General features: G+C 37.9%; 2 protein-coding genes across 11 annotated transcripts in view; both read right to left on the bottom strand.

Moving 5' to 3' along the window:
* The window catches only part of LOC309857344 (uncharacterized protein), a 46,950-nt gene extending 30,040 nt beyond the window's left edge, over positions 1-16,910 (bottom strand). The window contains exons 1-5 of one of the 10 annotated variants that reach the window (XR_014307649.1): positions 16,580-16,906; positions 12,542-12,731; positions 11,027-11,062; positions 10,544-10,591; positions 5,783-5,893 (exon numbers count right to left, since the gene is read on the bottom strand). Coding sequence is in view for 8 of the 10 variants with exons in the window: in XM_082750063.1 (XP_082606189.1) it covers positions 5,827-5,893; positions 10,544-10,591; positions 11,027-11,062; positions 12,542-12,731; positions 16,580-16,685 (447 nt within the window). In the remaining 2 variants the exon portion in view is untranslated. Of the gene's footprint in view, positions 1-5,782; positions 5,894-8,471; positions 8,611-10,543; positions 10,592-11,026; positions 11,063-12,541; positions 12,732-16,579 lie in introns of those variants that run through there. The other 9 variants (XR_014307650.1, XM_082750063.1, XM_082750064.1 and 6 more) reach the window with 9 other exon arrangements.
* LOC309857350 (ligand of Numb protein X 2-like) overlaps positions 1-22,618 on the bottom strand; it is a gene marked incomplete at its 5' end in the record, with an annotated part of 436,750 nt that overhangs the window by 14,200 nt on the left and 399,932 nt on the right. Inside the window, 2 exons of the mRNA XM_082750071.1 lie at positions 216-281; positions 1,402-1,426. Of these exons, the coding sequence (XP_082606197.1) occupies positions 265-281; positions 1,402-1,426 (42 nt within the window). The 3' untranslated portion in view covers positions 216-264. The remainder of the gene's footprint in view (positions 1-215; positions 282-1,401; positions 1,427-22,618) is intronic.

Genomic DNA, 22,618 nt, shown 5'->3' with positions numbered 1-22,618 from the left:
AAGGAAATATTAAAAATTCATCCACAGTTCACATGCTTTTTTCAGATTGACAATAAAAGAATTTTAATTCCCATTATTCTGCTTTGTTTATAAAAATATTATAATTTTTACCAACACCCAAGTTAAAATGTTTAAGAGGAAGAAGAGATGTTCCCCTTAAAATAGATTCTAACATTCTTCAACATGGTATATCAAATTACATTTGACACACTTACTGGAAGTTTTCAACATCCTGGCAGATGACAGGAGGGAGATTTTCATCCTTCAGTGCTTTACTATCCCTGAGAAAAATGCCACAGATAGATTAAATCCATTGAGGTTCTAAAAAGCTGACAGCTGAGTTCCACTACATAAGTGTTAAAGGGGAGGAGGTAAAACAAATATTCCCCATTTATAGCTCTTATGGTTGATTTCAAATCTCTTTATAAAAAAAAAAAATGTTTTTTCCTGACCTTTAAAATAGCTTTAACAATTCATCTGACAGGGAGATTTCTCTTCTAAAAGGACTGGCACCTATCAGAAGTACACATAAATGCATCTGACCAAATGTTTAAGAAAAAAAATTAGAAAATACAAGAGATTAAATATTGAACTAAGTTCCCCTGGCTCAAAAACTCTATGACTGACCTTTTATTTCGTTCAAAAATATTAAAGCATTCATTAAAGAAAGTCTACAAACTTCTTATAATAGAGATTCTCATTATATTTTACTTGATTTTTAGAATTTCAATTTATTCTTCAACAAAATAAAACCAAGGATAGATGAAGGGAATCATAAATATTTAATGAGAAAAGGAAGAGGTGAAATGTGGCATGCTGTAATGGAATTATGAGTTAAAATTCAGTCACAGATCTGCTACTACTTCCTTGATAAAAACTGAAGCAAACCTCAGTCTCCTACAGCTTTCTCATTTATGCAATAGGGCTAAAGTATACAGAAGATATTTTGGAGGCATGAACTTGATTATTTATTTACAAATGTTTTATCTAATGTAATACAAATTAGGTGAGAAAATGTAAGTGCTAGTAAAAATAGTGATCTTCAAACCTATCTGATGTATATTATAGATAGAGGCTTTTCTCCCTCTTCATCATCAGAAAATAAATGGGACTGGTATAGTAGTTTATATAGAAAAGGTATATATACCTAAAACTGATCATAAAGTATTCCAGAAAGCATTGGTTATAAACTTTCCTAATGACTAAAAATTAAAGATCTGACCTTCCAAAATCTTCCCAGAGCATATGTTTATTATTTTACTTTACACAAAAACTGATTCAAGGAATTTTTCTACTAAATGTCTATATAGTTTCTTTTACTTCCGATGAGACCACCTGCCTATAAATTAACAAATAAAATTCTTCAAATAAAATACTTTAAAAGTTAAATTGTAAACTTCCTCTGGTCTTGTTCCTGTTTTATCACCTAGAAAATTCAAGAAGCTTTATGTAAAAACAGGTCATTTAACAATGTATTCCAAATTCAAGTTTTAATTTAACACAAACTTAGGTATAAACAGAAACTTCTAAGCATTTTTCGGACAGCCTCGTAGACATCATATGAGGTTACTTGTCACAAACTCAAAACAACATACTATGGGAACATGTTTGCATACACATAAACAGATAGTTACTTAGCTGATTTGTATCTCTTTCTTTCAAGGGCAAGATTCTTCCTCTTTCAACTATCTTCTATGAAAAATATTCTTGCTTAGCACAGTTGACCTCCTGCAAGTTCTACTGGATGCTTTCTTAGATTCTATCAGTTTAGAATACTAAAATATGTCAGACTACCCGGATGTCTCTAAATATTTTACAAAAGCAGCAATTTTTTAAGATGATGTTTTTAATGTGTGCAGATAGATCAACAGCTTTCTTAAGAACACTTATTTAGTGGTTATCATTATTAGTGTATGTCTAAAAGTAGAAAAGTAAAAATGCTCCATCAGCAAAATGCAGTGACCCACTTTCTGCTTTTCCAGAATTTACTTCACACTGCAAAATAAGACCTGCTTAATGAAGGAAATACAGGAACACACAAAACTTTATCCCATCAGAGAACCTTAATGGTTCCTTTTTCAACCTGTTTTGGCACTTACACACACATTTTTAAACGTGATCGGGATGACATAAGTTATGTGCACATATTTTCTCAGGATGTTGAAATTAAGTCTTTTTCATGTCACTTAACATGATTTTAAATGACCACAGAATTCTGATGACATAGCTGTATCAGAAACTTTATGCCCAACCCTCTTCTTAACATATATGCCTTTACTATATAAACAATGCTGCTACAGTCAATGCCTTTATCTCCAAATACTTGTGCATGACTTTATTTGTATTCCACAAAAAGAGGAATTTATAGGTCAAAGATTACATCAAGGAAAACCTACGTATTATCAAACTGATCCTTTAAAACAACTGTTCCAATTTATCTTCCCACCTACTACGAATAAGTAATTTTTCCGTCACACCCTCAACAACAATGGACATTTTTCTGAAACAATCACTGCCAGTACATAGGTGAGAAATGCCACTTCATTATCATCTAAATTCATATTTCGGACAGTACTAAGTGATACATTTCAAATATTAATTAGACAAGCCTATTTCTCCTTGAGTGAATGGTCTATTCAGGCTATTTGAGGTATATCTGAGGTATGTTTCTCACTGACTTCTCAGAGCTATTTCAACAATAAGCATATTAATTATCTCATACATACACTTTATGTGTCTATTTCTAAAATGAGACCTTGATTTCAAGATACATCTCAATTTCGGATGATAAAATGTGAAGAAAAAAAGCATCGAAACAGCAAGTATTTTACTTCCAACCTGTCCTTTACCTTTTGCCTTTGTCCATAGGGTTTCTTTTGTTTACCTTTTTAATCTAACTACAATTTATTTTTCCTTACTTTGTATGTTGATATTTCTCTTTCATAGTTTAACATTTCTGAAATTGATATCCATGTTCTACCAATGCAAGCCTTTGACTGGACGAGACACAGTAAGATAAAGGAGGGATTTAATTTTTATCCCACAGACTGCAACTTTTTTATTCATTAGCGTCCTATTTTGCTCTCTCTTTGATATTCCATTTTTATTATATTTACAGAAGTCTCTATACACACAAATCTGCGTATAGAAAACTTGGGCCTGTTTTTGGCCGACCGTGGGCCCTGACTAGTCCATCTAGCTTGGCATCTGTAATACCTGTGGACTGCTGTCAAAGCTCACTGTCAGCACTCCACCTCTGTTCCTGCCCTCCTGCACATTATCTTCCACATGGCTGCCAGAATGCTCTTCTTCAAACACGTATCTCATGTCATATTATTCACATCAAAACCCTAGTGGGTTTCAACTGTCCTCCGTGTAATTACAGAACTCTTTAAGATGACATACACGGCCCTTCCCTTTATGACATCTGGAATCTGATCTTCCCATGCTGCGGCTCGCCGGTTTTCCAGCAGTTCTTCAAAAGAGTAAAGAGCATCCTTGTCTCTAGATCTTACTCCATGCTGCCCCCACTTATAGACCACTGCTTCCTACCCCTCTTCATCTATCAAACCCAATACAGCAGGTCCAGGCTAACTGATGCAGCTGCTAGGGAAACAGAGAAATCCTTTAGATTAATAAAGAACCCCTGGACACGTATAGCAGGTTAAAGGAACTGGATGTGGTATATCAGGTCATGTGCACTTACTCTACATACCCCTTTGTTTCAACTCTGAGGCACAACACAAGAAGAAGACAATGGGGGAAGGTGGAGTGGCGAGGGGGTGGGGGGAAGGGCGCGAAGGGAGATTAACTCCTTATATTTCTCTTACTCCTTTGCCTCAATCAAGTCTTCCATGTGGAGCCTAAAAGCAATTACAATAAAGAGAGAACCAGTTTCATAATTAAAATCAAAGTAGTTCAAGGGTACCAGACTGCTTCAGCTGATTAATAAAAAAAGCTGCTAAAACATCTAAGATAATTTCTTCTAATTTTGATGCGGCTACAAAGAAAACTAAGTAAAACCAAGAGACAAACCACTATGGTTAAAAATCAATTTTCGGGGCGCCTGAGTGGCTCAGTTGTTAAACATCTCCCACAGCTCAGGTCATGATCCAGGGTCCTGGGATCAAGCCCCAGATCAGTCTCCTGGCTCAGCAGGAAGCCTGCTTATCCCTCTCCCACTCCCCACTTGTATTCCCTCTCTAGCTGTCTCTTCTTCTCTGTCAAATAAAATTTTAAAAAAAAAAGTAAAATAAAATAAAAATCAATTTTCATTCAAAGTTATCCTAAATTTTCTAAGTTTAAAAGGATTTTAAGATAGCCAGCTTTTAAAACAGTACTTCACCCTAGAATCGTCTACATCCAAATAAAAAATTCTTGCACAGATATATGGACACCTTCAACTGTTAATCATTCTAAGTTTTTCAGAGGATTCAATGCAATACGAGAAACATGCTTTCATCAGAGGCAGAAGACACAATGCAAGACAAAACAAAAAATCATGCACAGGGAATCAACAAAACTAAAACATATTTCAAAATGAATCTGGATTGGTAATTTTTTAAAAAGAATATTCAGCATTACAAGAGCACAGTGAGAACGGCATTTTCATACTGGCTGGTGGGTAATTGGTAAACTCTATCTAGAAAGTAATTTTACAATATTTACCAAGAGTCTCCAAAAATCTCCCTCTCTTTAAGCCAGTGATTCAGTTTCTAGGTATTTGTCTTTAAAAAATAATCAAAAATATGAATGAAAATTTATAAGAAAAACAAACACATAGAGAGCATTTATTATGTGCCTGGCTCTACTGAAGTCTTATAAACTGTAAACCTTGGACCAACAATGTCAAGTAGTTACTGTTCTTTTCCCCCACTTTACAGATAAAGAAACTAAAGCACAGAGGGATAAATAACTTGAACAAGGTCACAGAGCTTATCAACAGTGGAGGGGATCTGAAGCCAGAGTTAGGCTCAAGTCTATCCCCTTAAGCTACAATACCACATTGCCTCTCCCCATAAAGATGCTCAATATGTTGATACTTCCTAGAATATACGAACTGAATACAAACACTAATAATGGAAGGATGGCTGATTAATGATGTATCGATTCATAAAGCTGATTTAAGCAGCAATAAAACACTCCTAAAGAATTACTGAACTGACAAATATTGGCGATATAACATATGAGAAAGAACAGGTTACAAAGCAATCCAGTTGACCTTTGAACAATGTAGGGATTAAGGGTCTTAAACCCCCAGGCAGTTGAAAATATACACATAATTTGACTCCCCAAAATCTTTACTAATAGCTTCCTGCTGACCAGAATGTTTACTGACAATATAAAGTCTATTCACACACACTTTGTATGTGATATGTACGACATACTGCATTCTTACAATAAAGTAAGATAGAGAAAAGAAAATATTAAGAAAATCGTAAGGAAAACACATTTACAGGACTCCACTTTTACTGGAAAAAATTCACATATAAGTGGACCTAACCAGTTCAAAGCATGTTGTTCAAGTATCAACTTATATACCATACATGTGTTCATGATCCCAACTTAAGAACATATATTAATACACACACTGTTAGCTACATAACTGTATGCATAAACAAAACTCAGTTTTCTATGAAAATAAAATCTTAAACACATAATACACAAAAAATTTGTGAGATATAAAGTAAATGTAAAAGTAAAAACTTTACTACTGAACATGTAACTAAAAATCTTACTGACATAGAAATTTAAGTTACTGTTGGAACAGAACATTACTTACTCTTTTTATCTGATGAGGTACGAAAATCTATACCACCAAGACCTTCATTGCCTGCAGTTGAAGTAGCTGCTGTGGTTCCCAAAGTCAAGCCTAAAGCATTCTGTCCAAGTCCTACAAATAAACCAAATATAATTTACAAAGTCTTTACAATGATTTTCCCTCAATGGACAAAATTCTCAAATGCTTTCAAGCTGGATCCCATTTTTCTTCAAAATTGCTTTAAGCAAATAACATGGAATAAGTCTAAAGCTGGGATTTAATGGTGTATGTAGTCTGGATAATATAATTTTAACTTCTTTACGTTTTAGGTAATTTTTTAAAGTGTAGACACACAATGTCACATTAGTGTACAACAGTGACTTGAAAACTCTATACATGCTATGTTCACCACAAGTGTCACTACCCTATCTGTCACCATACAACCTTATTACAATACCACGGATTATATCCATCCCTGTGACTGATTCCATAACTGGAAGGTTGTACCAACTCCCCGTCAGCCATTTTGCCTGTCCTCCCTACCCTTTCGGGCAACCATCAGTTCTCTGTATTTATGGGTCTATTAATTTTTCTTTACTAAAAAGGTCAGAGTTTATCTGTTAATTCAATAAATGTGAACATACTACTTGTTTTTTTTAAATCCTCCTGAAAAAGCAGTTTTAGTTTGTATATTTCCAGGTGAATACTTCTTGTCCTCTAGTCAAGCTTTGTAATTGGATACTTTTTAAATTATCAAGTATTGGATGTGTTAATTAACTTGATGGGCATTTACAATGTGCATGTATATATGAAATCACTATGCTCTATACTTTAAATATCTTACACTTTTACTTCTCAATTATACCTCAGGAAAGCTGGTAACAGATAAATAAATTAATAATAATAATAATAATAATAATAAAATAATCCGGTAATGATTTATAAGATTTCAGCAAATCTTATAAATCTTATAAAGCAAATAGTTTCATTATTCATGAAATCTAAAGAACTGAGAGTTAGAAGCCTTACAGTTCAAACATCAAATATCATACTCCCAAGCTTTTTCAAAAAAAATTTAATAAAAGAAATAGACTTCATTTATTTAAATCCTACCTCACTGACAAAAGGAATTGAAGGGGCTAAACTACAGTTAATCTTAAGTCATGAAGGTATGCTTGTAAAACAACTAGCAAAATTTTAAAGACCACGCATTGTTAAATCATCTAAGTCCATGCATTACCAAGCTCACATAACTGTGGTTCTTTTTGGACAGATGCTATTTACTTTAAACAGAGGAAACAGTAGAGGTACTGAATAAAAGCAGGGGATATATGAAGAGTGGATTTAAATACTAACAATGTGTTAAAAAAAAATATAGCTAAATGAATGTCCATTAAAAAAAAAAAATACAGGGGTATGTTTAGTTAGCACAACCATAAATCAAGCACTGACGTGTGTCTAGAGCCTAAGAAAAATTGTAGCAGGCCTATAAACTCATTAGAAAGACACAAAAACAATCCTCCACCTCCCCTTTCTGTTATTTTTGTGTTTTGCTCTCATAGGACTCTTTAGGAGAGATGTTTAAACACTTATCCTACAAAGAAATGTATGTTACAGTCATCCAGTGATTCAGTTATTAGGAGATATTTTGAATACCTACAAGGTGAGACTACAGTGACAAAGACAAGTATCTGAAAGATAATGCAAACCTGAATGCTACAAATTTTTACAGATTATCTTCACCAACTCCTTTTTTCCCCTTCCACTGACCCAGAGTTTCTTCACTAAATTTAGTACCTAAACGGAGGACATGAAAGAGCTGTTTAATAGAAAACACTAGGTCATTCTCCTTCATCTCTCCCACACGACCAAGTATTAGACACCTACGAGGTGTTGAGTAAAACTTCTGATATTAAATAGCCATTATACATGAACCTATGTATTACTGGGAATGCTATGATTTTAACATGTTTCATAGCCAAAAATGTTTTTCCTAACACATAAATTGTTAAAGAGAAATTCTTGGTATTATATTGCTATGTGAGATAATTATACAATGTTTTCAAATCAGAGGAAAGCTCTTCTCACTCCTACATGGTATTATATTATATTATTTATAGTATCATGTCTCCTCTATTATTCATTCATTTATATTTATATATAAATATATTTATAGTATATCTTAATACTCAAAACATCGACAAAATCCTTAACATGAAGCTAATTTCAAAATAAGAAAGAAATGAAAAATCAATCCAAGATGGAAAATATGAAGTATTCTCTGCCAATTGAATTGATACTTTAGTATTTTGCTTGACTAGAATAAATTTAATACTTGTGTTCTAAAACCTTTTCTTCGAAGCACACTAATACCCTTTCCTGATGCCTGTAATGGAAAGCCATTCTTAAAACCAGGGCTTGAAAGGTCAAGTTGTTTTGCAACAAACTTAGATACCAAATGATCCAAGACTGTACAACTACCATTTCTTGATAAATTTCTCTAGTATAGTTTATAGGCTCCTTAAACAGGCCCTTCTTTGTTTCTTTATATAGTCAGTCAATACTGAGAAGCAAAAAACTTTTCAAGTTATCTTGAATAAGGTGGATACCTACATTCACTAGCCAAAAACAAAATAAAATTCAACCACAAAACGTGACTTTTCCATTCTGCCTCACCTGCTGGAGTTGACATCAGAGCAGACGAAAGAGTAAGACCACGAGCTGAGGTAGAAGTAATAGGGAGATAAATGGTGTGGCAGATGCGGCAGGTTTACTGAATCCTAAACTGAAACCTGTTGTAGATGCAGATGTAGTAGCTGGCGTTTCTGAGTCAAACAAACAAACAAATCCTATTTTACCAGGACTGTATATGTATTACATCGGTTTCAATCAGGATCCCTAAAAGTTCGTGACCCTACTTTTGTAGCTAGAAGAATATGTGGGTAAGTATGAAAAAGGAAAATATAGAAGTTGGAGCCAAATCATGATGAATAATTAAAAGAGGATGCTATGATCTTAGGAAAAGCAAGAAAAAGTCCCATCAATGTGGTCATATTGAAATCCAATTTCAGTTCTACCCCTGGATTTACCTAAAACAGCACTTACCCTTCCTTTGCTCTATACTAAACAGAAAAATATTCCTCCCCTCCAACGCTATTTAAAACACCATTCTCTACTGTTTCCTCTTCCTTTACTTCTGTCAACTCTGGCTACTCCTTCCAGTCTGCTTTTGTCCATCTCCTTCCTCTGTTCAGTTCTTAAATGATACTGCCTACAGCTCCAGGCCTGCTCCCATACTTCCCAACTACAGGATCTCAGCTAGGGCAACACGGGCCTAAGTCTACACCTACCAGAGTCTCCACTGGTTAGCTCTACCGGGATGTCCCTTAACTTTCCACCTCTACGCCTCCCTACACAAAACGTTTCCTAAACCCCCTGCCGTGGTCCACGCAGTTGCTCAAGCCAGAAACCATAATCACCCCTGACATCCCTTCTCTCTCCTGCATTCTACTAGCCACGAATCCTGCTGATTCTACTGCAGAAATAGCTCTGGATTACAAGCATCCTCAAAACACTTAGCTCATGTCATCTTCTTCTCAAGAACAATTATAACCTCTTAATTTGTTTCTGTCCCTCTAAACTTTAATCTATTCTTGGAATTATTTCAGTCACTTTAAAAAAGAAGAAGCGAGAACACCAACAAAAAATAATACCCTGGTGATTCTCTCTGACTGAAGGCTCTTATTACCTCTATACTAACTCTACCCTAGAGTCAAAAGGCGTGGCACACAACCACTTTTCCTATCTACTTCCAATCTGCTCTTCACACCCCCTCTCTCCCTACCATTCCCACTTCTGAAACCTAAATTCTAACCAAACACTTTTCCTACTTCCCTGAATCCCCTTATGACTGGGCAGTTGCACGTCTCCATCAGGAATGATGTTTCCTGCCCCCAAAATAAACTTCTACTCTTATCTTCCTCTACTTCTCTTGGTGCCTTTCATACATGTTAGAGCACTTATCAGGTCATACAAGAACATGTTACTATACCTGCCAGTCACCTTCACCTCATCACCCACTGAATGCCTTACTCATGCTCATGCTCTTGACAACATTAGTATCACCTGCACCACCAGTATCATCACCACACCAACAGCTAATACTAAATGTTCAAAGCATTATGTATACCCAAGGCCACAGAGTTAGGAAGTAGTAGCTGCTCAAAACTATTAAATGAGGAAATACATAATGACCTGCATTTTGGCTTTCCCTAAAGGCACTGGGAGAAGCAGCTTCCAGAAATTAGACTTCTGGATTGCCCTTACCACAACCAGAAATTCCTGCCAGGGTACAGTGCTCTAAAATCCTGTATGGGTTCTAAAATCTCAGAAAACAAGAGAATCCGACTGCTTGCCCCGAAGCCAATCCTGTCCAAAACTCTGGTAGTGAACAAATGGGTTACACTTTCTGCTGGTCACAGGTGAGTAGCATCCAAATGAACAAAGTCCACCAATCTTTGGTTTACTTCAAATGTTAATTAATAAATTTAACTTTGACTGAGTTTCCTCACTGTCCTTTGATTCATTCATTTCCTTTGACATTATTATTTTTTTATTTTTTTACTTTTTATAAACATATATTTTTATCCCCAGGGGTACAGGTCTGTGAATCTCCAGGTTTACACACTTCACAGCACTGACCAAAGCACATACCCTCCCCAATGTCCATAACCCCACACCCCTTCTCCCTCCTTTGACATTATTAACTGTCATCCTACTTACTCACATTCCCTGTGGCGTATCGCTACAGAGAACCATGGCATTTTTGAGCTGAAAAGAAATACAAAAACTTTTCAGTCCTACCCTTGTTTTACAGATAACCAAAAGCTGCCAGATACTACATGACTACCTAAGACCTCACAATGATTTGGAATTACAACAAGGCTTAATTCTAAGACTTCTGGTCTAGAGTTTGTTGCTTTTTTTTTTTTTTCCACTAAAAGGGTTCAAATGACTATAAAAATACAATGTAAAATAAACAACCAGAGGAAAAAAACCATTGCTGTATTTAAAGTTTTTTTTCCTGAATTAAACAGTCATTGACTTTTTTAAAAACTCCAGTACTGAAAGGCTGTATAATGAGTCAGTGTCTGTGATCTATTAGGTTCCTTACATGCTTCCTTCTATACCCCAGCTCTGTGAAATAATAAGAAAGAGAAGAGAAGAAAACCACAGATCTGGGATCTTTCCTCAAAAAATTCTTACCCAGAGTTAATCCTGTAGTTATACTTGTTGCTATTCCTGGGGACAAAAAGAGAAATAAAATTTAATCATCAATGGCAGATGATATTTTTGGGGGGTTATTACAAGGGCAAGACTTAGAGTCATCCTCAGGATATGATACTACAACAACCAGTATCTTCTACCATGACCGCTAATAGAAACGTTCTTCCTAGAGCACTGGTTTTCATATTACCGGCTATATATAATTATATAGGGAATAAGATTTATAAATGCAAACAACTACTGCTTATAACAACATTAGGCAAGGAGAATAAAAGCTACTCTAAGCCAACACTGCCACACAAAGTCGTTTCAAGGAGCTCACTGGAGGCTCCCGCATTCCTGCAGTTCTTACATTTTCTATGTGTGGCTGTGAAAAGTTGCAATCAAAGCCGGAATGTCAATGCATAAACTGGTAACAGAGACCAAGAGGCCCTGCGGGTACAGAATAAAGAGTAAATAAAGAAATAAGCTTTTGAAATGGCAGCATTACTGACACATATTTTTAATAACCAAATATCTTTAAGTATTAAAAAACAGATTTTTATTACCGAAATGGCTACCAGAAACCTTGACTTCTTGCCCTTTTCCCATCGAAACAACTCTTTTAATAATATAAAAACTTAAAACGTCTCTTAGGAAGGTAAATTATAATGTTATAGCAAGAAAGGATGCTGACTGCCCCATATTTGCAAATTAAAAACGTCCAAATTGGTAAACTTGATTTATCTTCACTAAGGTGAAACACTGCATTATATACTCTCTTGTAAAAATTAAATTAATTCTTTATATTTAAAGAGGTATATCTTCTTTGTGTCAAATATACCAAAAAAGAAGTTATTTTGAAAAGAAATCTTGGGATGCCTGCTTGGCTCAGTTGTTTAAGCGGCTGCCTTCAGCTCAGATCATGATCCCAGGGTCCTGGGATCAAGTTCTGCAATGGGCTCCTTGCTCGGTGAGGAGCCTGCCTCTCCCTCTGCCACCTGCTCCCCCTGCTTATTCTCACTCTCTCTGATGAATAAATAAAATCTTTCTTTAAAAAATCACATTTCTTCAAATTTGTTTCTCTTCTTTTTTGAAGATTTATTTATTTTTGAGAAAGAGCTTGGGGGAGGGGGGTGCAGTATGCAACAGGAGGATAGGGAAATAGAGCGAGAATCTCAAGCAGACTCCCCAAGGAGCTTAAAGCCCAAAGAAGGTCTCATTCTGCAAGCATGAGATCATGACCCGAGTGGAAATCAAGAGTTAGACCCTTAACCAACTGAGCCATCCAAGAACCCTTAATGGGTGTTTTCATTTACACTAGAATAGATCATAACCAATGTTAGGCCTACCACTGGCCCTTAAGTCAACATCCCTATATATCTTTCCATCTTAATATTTACCATTTTTTAGGTCTGACACCAATGACAATCCCTATAAAGGGCAGAGATATAAACCGGAACCTTAAAAAGAATATCCCATAGCTACTCCCTGAAATGTGACAATCCTCCTTACCTGTATTTGTTCCTCCCAGAGTGAACCCAGTGGTAGGTTTTGTTCCAAAGAGCCCGGTTCCAAAACCACCTGAAGGAGCAGATGTCGTGGCAGGAGTTGCAGTGCTTCCAAGAGTTCCAAAATTGAGACCCACTGAAGGGTTTCTTATTTATAAAGAACACAAAATAAAGTCTACTGGAACCAGTATTTCCTAAAGAAAAATAAAAATTAACTCTTCAAGGTTAAACACTTTCTTTCTTTTCACATATTCAATATATTGCCATAGAATACATAAAGAACTAACAATTGATTTTTAACCAACCCAATTCAAATAGTCTCCTGTTCTCTTTAAAAAATAAGTCACATTCAAAAGATTTCAGATCCCAAGGAAATCATAAACAGTATCACATATTCTCCTTCTCTAAGTTTTATTGACAGCGTATTTTAAAATGGCCACAGAGAAGTCCTATGAATGTAGATCATTTTCCTCTTGAATGACTCATGTATAGTCCATATTTCTAAATACATTTGTTCTTTCCCAACTACTAAATAAAGAAAAATAAAACATACTCAGAAAAGTTCTTTTAAGTGATCTTTGCCACCTCTCTGTTGCTTTATCACCATATTCTTGGATTTAGGCAGGGACAGGGAGATACAGTTACTTTTCTTGTCACCAAAACAGCATCAAGAACTGGGGTAGGGGTGAGAAGAGGAAAAGGACTAAACATAACCTGGCAAGAGGAAAATACAAAGTAAAAATTACCCTCTATCCAGATTATGTGTTCATAAGCAGAAATTCTCTTCAGAGTTTCTGAAAGCTCAAAAAGAACAGCTGGTGATAGCAAGTGATGTGAACAAAGTTCACAACTTTCAAATGTTCTTATCAAAACTCAAGGGCTCATATTTGCTAACTATAGTGGGAGAACAAATTATTAAAATAAACAAAATGTCTCAACAACCTGACACTCCAAAAATTGTATAGGAGAGTTAAAAGAGACTATAACACATAACATAATGGGAGCTCCCATTCATCCTATATAGGTATCTTTATTCTATCCTGCCTGCCCTTCCAAACAGACATAATCCCAAGAGAAGTCAAGGTCAGTTTTAAAAAGCTTATGTCTGGGACACTGCAATTTAAGGAGGTAGCAGTGTTATGGCTGGGTTCCAGGGACAGCTCTCCAATGTCCTGGGACTTGTGTGACATAACTTAGCCTTCTTGATCCTCTGTTTCCTCATATGCAAAATGTTAATAACTGTGCCCACTTAACAGATTTTTTGCAAAAGATTGAGAGATTAGGCATGGTGAATTAACTTCACTTAATAAATGTTATTACTGTCAACATTAGGACCTTAATAAATTCAACTAAACATATTTTATACAATGTATTACACCAGCCAATCACTGTGAGGGGAACAGAACTTGAAACCAGTCATCAACACTGAGTAGGGGGTCAAAAAAAGGGTCCTGGGATTGAGCCCTGCATCGGGCACTCTGCTCGGCGGGGATTCTGCTTCCTCCTCTCTCTCTCTCTGCCTGCCTCTCTGCCTACTTGTGATCTCTCTCTGTCAAATAAATAAATAAAATCTTTCAAAAAAAATGGAGTGGGCCCGGTGTCTTAGTTTATCATTGATTTTAAAATTATCTCTAGGAACATGGGTATGTGAAGTACAGAAGGTTGGCAAAACAGGGTTTAAGGTATTACCAACAAAGCACAAAACTGTGAACACTTAATCAACTGAGCTATAAAGGTATTTTAATAAATGTTATTGGCAAATTTTGAAGACCTCAAATTAAGGAAATGGTAGTTATGCTGTCCTCCCTCCCAAATAATTCAGTGATCCCATTTGGTTTTACTGCTATTCCATAAATATAGAAAGATGCACAATGAATTTTTTTTTATTTTTTCTGAAATTATGTATTTTTAGACAAAATATTTAAAATTTCTTGACAACTTAAGATAACTGAAGACACAAGGCACTGTTTCATAATTAAATGTGAAAACATTACCGAAGAAATACATCAAAGTGGTATCTTCTTACTCAAGAAAGCAAAAGAGAAATTTCTCTACAGGAGAGAAATTTATTTAAAAGCTACCCCAAACAGGACCACGTTTTGCCTCAACCCACTATTATCTGCCAATGGCTCATCAGAATGTGTTACTGTTGACTCCAACAGGTCAGGAATATTGTTTTAACTTCTCCAGCATGCCCTAATGTGGACTTAGAAAGTAACATTTAGGGAGCACTTACCAAGTGCCAGATATGATGTTAAGTACTTTATTCATCAGCATCTCTGTTCCAGATGTGGGAACTGAGGCTTGGAGAGTAACTTCCCTAAAATGATTTACCTAAAGAGACCAAATCAGGATGCCTGGGTGGCTCAGTGGGTTAAAGCCTCTGCCTTCGGCTCAGGTCATGATCCCAGGGTCCTGAGATAGAGTCCTGCATCGGGCTCTCTGCTCAGGAGGGAGCCTACTTCCTCCTCTCTCTCTGCTTGCCTCTCTGCCTACTGGTGATCTCTGTCTGTCAAATAAATAAATAAATAAAATCTTTTTTAAAAAAGTATATTTTTGACACAGCAATTGCGATTCCATTGAACTAATCTAAGTAGGAGATGATAGGAATAGTTTTCGCCAAATCGGAGAAGGGTTACTGGTTGACAACCTGGAAGAAAGAGCCAGTACCCTTATTTATTTCACCATCTAAAACAGAGTCCATTATATGGAACTGTGTTCAATAAATATCTGTTCCATGAATGACAAGAGCTTGCAACAGGGCGGTGGCACTGGAAGTGAAGCAAATGGAAACTAGGTAATTAAAATTAGCAGGCCTTGCTGATTAAGGGTGCAGAGAGAAAAGGAGGTATTAAGGGAAATTCCCAGACTTTTCCTTGACTGTATAGTCTGTACCTCCCCCATTTTTCTTGGTAAATTATGTTTTTTTTAATTTTTTTTAAATATTTTATTTATTATTTGACAGAGAGAGAGAGAGCTCTCAAGTAGGCAGAGAAGCAGGGGGTATGCCCCTTGGTAAGCAGAGAGCTCCATGCGGAGCTCAACCCCAGGATCCTGGGATCATGACCTGAGCAGAAGGCAGAGGCTTAACCCACTGAGCCACCCAGGCGCCCCTGTACCTCCCCTTTTTAATATAAGGAAGATAACTTTTGGCTTTTTACTCTACAATGACAACCCTCAAGCTTCAGGAGATAGATACCTTGTAACATTTTCTATGCACACTTCTTGATGTAATGAACTCCTCCCCTTTTACCTTAAAAAGACGAAGTTCTAAAAATTAAATCTCTCACCATGAAAATGACCTTTGACTATTATTGTCTCTTTCTAAACCTCTGCTGACTGTATTTCGTCATCGCCTGAAGCGGTGGTTTAGCAGGTTGCACAAAAACGATAAATATGCTACCTACAGTTTTCAGTGTAACTAGAAGACAATGTGAGTCATTCCACCATAACACTCACGAATACTAATACGCACACTGTTCAAATGACCACCAAGAAATGCTGCAACACGTATTTAAAACAAAAACCTGCAGCAAAAAAGGACAGGGTTCCATGAGGTACCAATAGGTGAGCTCGTTTAGAATACCACGAAATCATTAAAGCAGTGGAATGTCCAAAGCCGTATATCCTGCAATGAATTCTGAATTATCAGCGATACAACTCTAATTGTCCCCCTTAAAATTTTTCTATTGTCTTTTTCTGAAACCCCAGAATGACCCACAATGTCGTTCTCCGTTCTGTGCCTCAGACTGCCCCACTGCTAGGGCTCAGCGTGAAACCCCAGGCCCTTTCACCCAGCCAGACCCCACTCGACAGGGACACTGGGTGAACCATTGTGGATTCTGGGGACCTCACAACCCCTATGACCACCCTCCCGACCAGGCCCCCAAACGGCAGGACTATGAGGCTGGCGCTGCGCAAGTCTGTCTTTCTTCTTCCCAGACCCACTAGAAAGGAACCCAGCGCGAAGGGAGAGGGACGGGCCCACCCACGGGAGTCTCACGGAGAGGACCAGGGCGGGAAGGCGCAGAAGCGCAGTTACCTAGATGCCCCGTCCCGAAGGAGAAACCGCCGCCTGCGCCGGTCCCGCCGGGGGCTACGGTGGTGGAGCCCAGCGTGCGGGTCCCGAAGGAGAACCCCGTGGACATGGCCGCCGGGGTTCACCGCCGAAAGCAAGCTGCAGCGGTTCTGGACGTTCCTCTCTCCTCAAAGCCAAGGGGGGACGAAACAGCATCGCTCTTGCCTAGCCGCGAACTGGCGGGAACTTCAAACTCCAGAGGCTGAACAAACAAGGCCGAGGTGGGTGGGGCAACCACCCGAGAGCACGTTCCGGCTCCCGCCGCGCGCACGTAACCGGGAGCGAGCCCGCCGCGCAAGGCAACCTGGGATGGGAGGAGTGGATCCCGCCGGGGCAGGGCAACCTAGAAGGGTGCGGGCTGCGCGGGAGGGGGGGGGGGGTTGTAGACAGGGAGGGGGGGCGGGCTGCCGTAGTTGGGCGGGGGGGGGGGGCGGGCTGCGGAGGGGGGGTTAAGCGGGGGGGGGGGCGGGCTGCGGGGGGGTGGGTGGGCGGGGACGGGTTTGCAGGGGTGGGACTCCGGTGCTCTTAAAGGGTAGGCGCTTGGCTTTAAACAGCAAAACCGTTCCCTTAGTTCTGTGTTTGCATACGTGTTGATGTAATCTGTACTTCATGGATGTTGAATATTATTGCTTATGTCTTTCCTTACTGGTAAAAGGATGCGTGGAATCCCAAGGTGGGGAGGGCCCTATTGAGCAGTCCAAGCCCTGTTAGAGGAAAGGAGGCGCGCTCAGTCCATGGTCTGCTGCCGTCCCTTCCCGAAGAAGGAGGGGTAGCTTGTCTTTCCCTGACAGTTCGGAAATGAACTGAGAGCAATTCATTCATCCGCTCCACAGCTTTTGGAGCCCGATAAGCGCAGTCATTGCGAGTTGGCAGCCAGAAAGCTCAGAGAGCGTCCTTTGGTGGGGGGTGGCCGATCCCGTTGGTGGCGCTGAGCAAACCCCCTGGACGTCAAGCGATGTGGTCAAGTCCACGAAGTTTTTGCAGCGTATCCTGCTGGGTAGGAGTCTGGGTATCCAGGCCCATCGTGGCGATGGCTGCCTTCTGGCTTTGGGTTTTGCATTGCTCTGACGCCTCTTTGCTACCTACCAGAGGAACTGCCAGGTGGAAGGGCTAAGTACAGAAACAAGCACAATATAGTGCGGAATTTAAGAGTTCCAAGAGCAACCCCTAAACATAAGAAAAATGTAGATTTAAGGAAGAGATCCCCTCTTGTAGAAGCATCAGGAGAAGCTTCATGTCTGGTGCATTTAAGGTGCTGTCATCATAATGTGGGTCTTTATTCAGAGATTGTTACATTACTCCCGCAAATGCTTTTCCTACTTGTGATTTCTTCCAGTAAAATTCATCCCATAAGCAACCACCAGATTTGCTCTCCTAAAACACAATTTTCACCCCTGCACTGCCTTGATGAAACACCCAGTGGCCCTTTAGGCTAGCATTCGTCCTCCATAAGACAAATCTAAGCTCGGGCCTCACAATTCCTCTTAATGCAGCACTTTCTCTAGTGTTGAGGTTGGGCATTGCTGCCTCCTGTGGACTGAATCCTGTCCCTCTAAAATTCATGTGTTAAAGCCTTCACCTCCAATGGGATGGTGTTGGAAAATAGGGCCTGTGGAAGGTCTTAGGTTTAGATGCGGTCACGAGGGTGGCGCCCTCATGATGGGATTGATTCCCTCATAAGAAGAAACATTAGAGACCTCTATTTCTCCATTTCTTGAGGATACAGCTAAAAGGCAGCCTTCTTAGGCAAGTGGAGAGCTGATGGGCACCTTGATCTTGAACTTCTCGGCCTCCAAAACTGTGAGAAATTTCGGTTGCCACCCAGACTGTAGTATTTTGTTATGGCAGCCTGAGCACTTACACATTACCTCTGTGTGTATTTAATTAAAAAACCTAACTAGCATTTTAGATATTATGGACATCACCATAAGAATAACTTAAAAGTGATGTATTTGAACTGTAATTTAAAGAAAAATTTCATAGTGACTGAACAGGAGGAGGAAAAAATGAAATATCAAGGGTTTTAGAGCTTCAGTGATCTAGAAAATGCTATTATCAGTGATAACTTATAAGATGGTTACTAAGAGGACTATGAGGAAAAAATGTAGGGTATTTTGACTGGAAAAAAAAGATCCAGATGATTTTTGGAGGAAGATAGAATGTGGCTCCCTACATCTTTTAATTCCATTGTGTATTCTTTCCACAACTTTTGAAGACTATCAACATAAAATTAGTAAGTTCAAAAGGCTTGGCCTAGGAGTACCTGGGTGGCTCAGTCAGTTAAGTGTCTGCCTTCCACTCAGGTCACGATCCCAGGGTTCTGGGATGGAGCCCAGCACCAGCCTCCTTGCTCAGCGGGGAGCCTACTTCTCACTCTCCTTCTGCCTGCCGCTCCCCCTGCTGGTGCTCTCTCTCAGGATCTCTCTGTCATTTAAATAAATAAATAAAATATTGTAAAAAAATGCTTGGCACACACAGTTTATATGTTGATTAATAAAACATGTAAGGTTAGCTGGAAGGAAAGTGCATGTAAAAATGTAGTAGGGACTAATATATATTCATAATAAGGGAAACTGATGTGGGCCATATCGGAATTAACTTCTCAATCATTCTGTAAATCTTAAACAGTTTTAAAAATAAGTTTATCAAGGGCACCTGGATGGATTAGTTGGTAAAGCATGCAGCTCTTGATTCTCAGGGTTGTGAATTCAAGCCCATGTTGGGTGTGAAGTCTAATTTGAAAAACACTAAATAAATAAAATATAAGTTTATAAAAGAAAGTGAGAAGTTTGAGTTAGATAAAAGTTTGAGTTTGGGGGGAGCCATTCAAATTGATAAAGTATTCCTTTAACTTCATAAAAGTTTTAGTATGGCATTTTTGTCTTGCATCTGGCAGAGTAGTTTAACTTGTGCAGAAGTAACCCCTGAGCTGCCACGGAGAGGAGCGCTGCAGGGATGGAAAGCAGACTACTTAATGAACAGCAGTATTACAATCTATAACATGGCTCCAGATACACCGAGTGTAAGACTGGACCTCAAAGACCTTTTCTCATATAAATTCTTCTGCTTGTCATACTAGCAAAAAGAAAACACTTTATCTCCTTCATTCTACAGAACTAGAACTCCAAAGAAATATACCTATTTTACTGTTGCTATTGTTTACAGTTTGGGGCTATTAGAATGGGGTTGCTATAAACATTAGACATGTATCTTATTGCATATGTTTAAAATTCTCTAGCATCCACATTTAGGAGTGAGTTGATGGTTCCTAGGCTATGTATGTGTTCCACTGGATAAGAGGAAGATAAATTGTTCTTGAAAGGTTTTGTAACAAATTACACCCCAACAGCAACCATGGTCTGAGAGTCCATGCTGTTATCCATCCTTGCCAAAACATGTTAGTGTCAACGTTTTTGAATTTTCCTGATTAAAAATAAAGTTAAATACTTTCATATATGCTTACTGAACTTTTGTCTGTCTTATTTTGTGAAGTCCTGTTTAAATGTTTTTTCCGTTTTTCTGTGGAGCCTCTGCCTTTTTCTAATTTATTTATAGAAGTTCTTTATATTTTCTTAATATGAATCCTTTATATTTTATATGTATTAAAACTGCCTTACACGCTGGGTGCCTGGGTGGGACAGTTGATTAAGCCTCAAACTCTGGATTTCAGCTCAGGTCGTGATCTCAGGGTCCTGGGATCGAGCCCCATGTGGGGCTCTGTGCTCAGCACAGAGCCTGCTTGTCCCTCTCCCTCTGCTCCTTTCCCCTATGCTCTCTCTCTTTCTCAAATAAATAAAATAGTTTTTAAAAACCTGCCTTACACTCTATGGTTTGTCCTTGTACTGCTTTATTGTTGTCTTTTCTTTTTTTAAGGAATAGAATTGTACAATTTACGTACTGTTCAATTTATTGTCTACAATGTTTGTATAGTCTGTTTTAAATAATTTCCTCTATAATAAAGTCATGAGACTCTTCTCACTTATCCTCCAAAAGTTTATAATGCTGCCTTTCACACTTGGGTCTTCAATCAACATAGGAATAGATAGTGTGGGGTCAGAATCAAATTTCATCTTTTGACCCATATAGATAGCAAATTTTCTCAGCCCCATGAATTGAAAAGAGAGTTTCCCCACACTGAACTGTAATATCACATTTTTTCATAAACCAGATAGCTACATATATGTGGTTTTATTTCCAGACTCTCATTCTGTTTGCCTATTCTTGTAACATGCCACCTTAAGTACTATAATTTGGGAAAGTCTTGCCTTCTTTTTCTTCCTCAGAATTATTCTTAACCCTTTACATTACCATATAGGTTGTAGAATCAGCTCATTACACATACATACTGACAAATCCCTGCACCCCCAAAATATATACACACACCAACCTGTTAGGATAGTGATTGGGAATACACTGAATTTATAGATAGATTAGTTTGGAAAGAATTCATATATTTTAAAATTGAGGTTTTTATTCCATGAATATAGTGCATCCCTTCAATTTAGTTAGGTCTTCGTGTGTGTGTGTGTGTGTGTGTGTGCGCGCGTGTGTGTGTGTTGGCAGGGGGAGAGAGGGAAATTGAGATAGATCTACCCCAACATATCTTTTCATCCATCCATTTTGAAGTTTTATAACATTCTCTATAAATATCTTACATGTATTTTGTTAAATTTGTTCATTGACATCTGACATTATTTTTATGCTGTGGCAAATACAATCCCATTTTCATCTTCTATTCAATTGGAATTTATATTTTATTTCTAAAAGCAGTTTCCCTAGCAATTAAAAGCTATAAACAGCCTTTTTATTTTCTTTTCTTTTTTGAGAAAGAGAGAGAGTAGGAGAGAGCAGGGTGGGGATATATGGGAAGGGGCAGAGGAAATGGAAAGAGAAAGAATCTTAAGCAGGATTGATCTCACAACTCAGGATCATAACCTGAGCTAAAATAAAAAATCAGATGCTCTAACTGACTGAGCCCCCCAGGCGTCCCTACACACAACTTTTTAAGACAAAAGTTAACTAGCATTCCTAATTTCTACCAAGATGATGCAAGGATCCTAAGATACTTTATTTCAGTCCTCACTCATATATTTAAATTGCTTTTCAATTTTATAAAACTTGAGTATTATTGTTTTATGCTGTCAGTGTTTATTTACATTTATTCATTTCTTTACAATAAAAAAACTTCATTTCTTTTGTAGCTTAGATCTTCCATCTCTGATCATTTTACTTATTCTGAAGTATAAATTTAGAATTTGCTTTAGTATGGATCATGGCAAACTCCATCTTTTTGTTTGTTTGTTTGTTGGAAAAATGAATTTTCCTCCCTACTCTTATTTTCTGGAAGATATATTTTCCTGGGAGAAGTATTTTATTTATTTATTATTTATATTCATTTTTTGAAAGATTTTTTTTTCCCCAAGTAATCTCTGCACCCAGCATGGGGCTCAAACTTACAACCCTGAGATTAGGTGTCCTATGCCGCCCTGACTGAGCCAGCCAGGTGCCCCTGGGAAAAGTACTTGAGATTGTCAGTTGTTTCTTTCTGTATATGGAAGATACCATTGCAATGTTCCATGGCTTCTATCGCTGATAAGAAGTCTACTGGAAGTTTAATTGTTGATCTGCTGGAGGTAATTTGTACTTCTATTCTGAATGGTTTTAAAAACCCCATTTTTGTCTTTGGTGTTGCCGTAATGAATTCACCATAGTGAACCTGTAGTTCACTAGCCTGTGTCTAGAGTTGGATTTCTTTTTAATATACTTGGAATTCGTTGGTTGCTTTATTCCATGGATTGGTGTCTATCATGCATTCTGAAAAAAAAATGAGGCATTGTCTCTTCAAATATTATCTTTGCCCCAGTTGCTCTCCTTCTCTCCTATTCTTGTGAAACTATGATCAAGTTTGCTTTAGATCTTTTAATTCTATCCTTTATTTTTCTTAACCTCTTTTCATATAATCTTTTTGTCTCTCTGTATTCCTTTTCTTTGTGGATAATCTTC

Source organism: Mustela nivalis (assembly GCF_964662115.1).
Source record: "Mustela nivalis genome assembly, contig: HAP1_SCAFFOLD_632, whole genome shotgun sequence".
Taxonomy (NCBI): domain Eukaryota; kingdom Metazoa; phylum Chordata; class Mammalia; order Carnivora; family Mustelidae; genus Mustela; species Mustela nivalis.
Note: the sequence above shows the minus strand (reverse complement) of the source record. Positions and strands in the feature narration are given on the sequence as shown.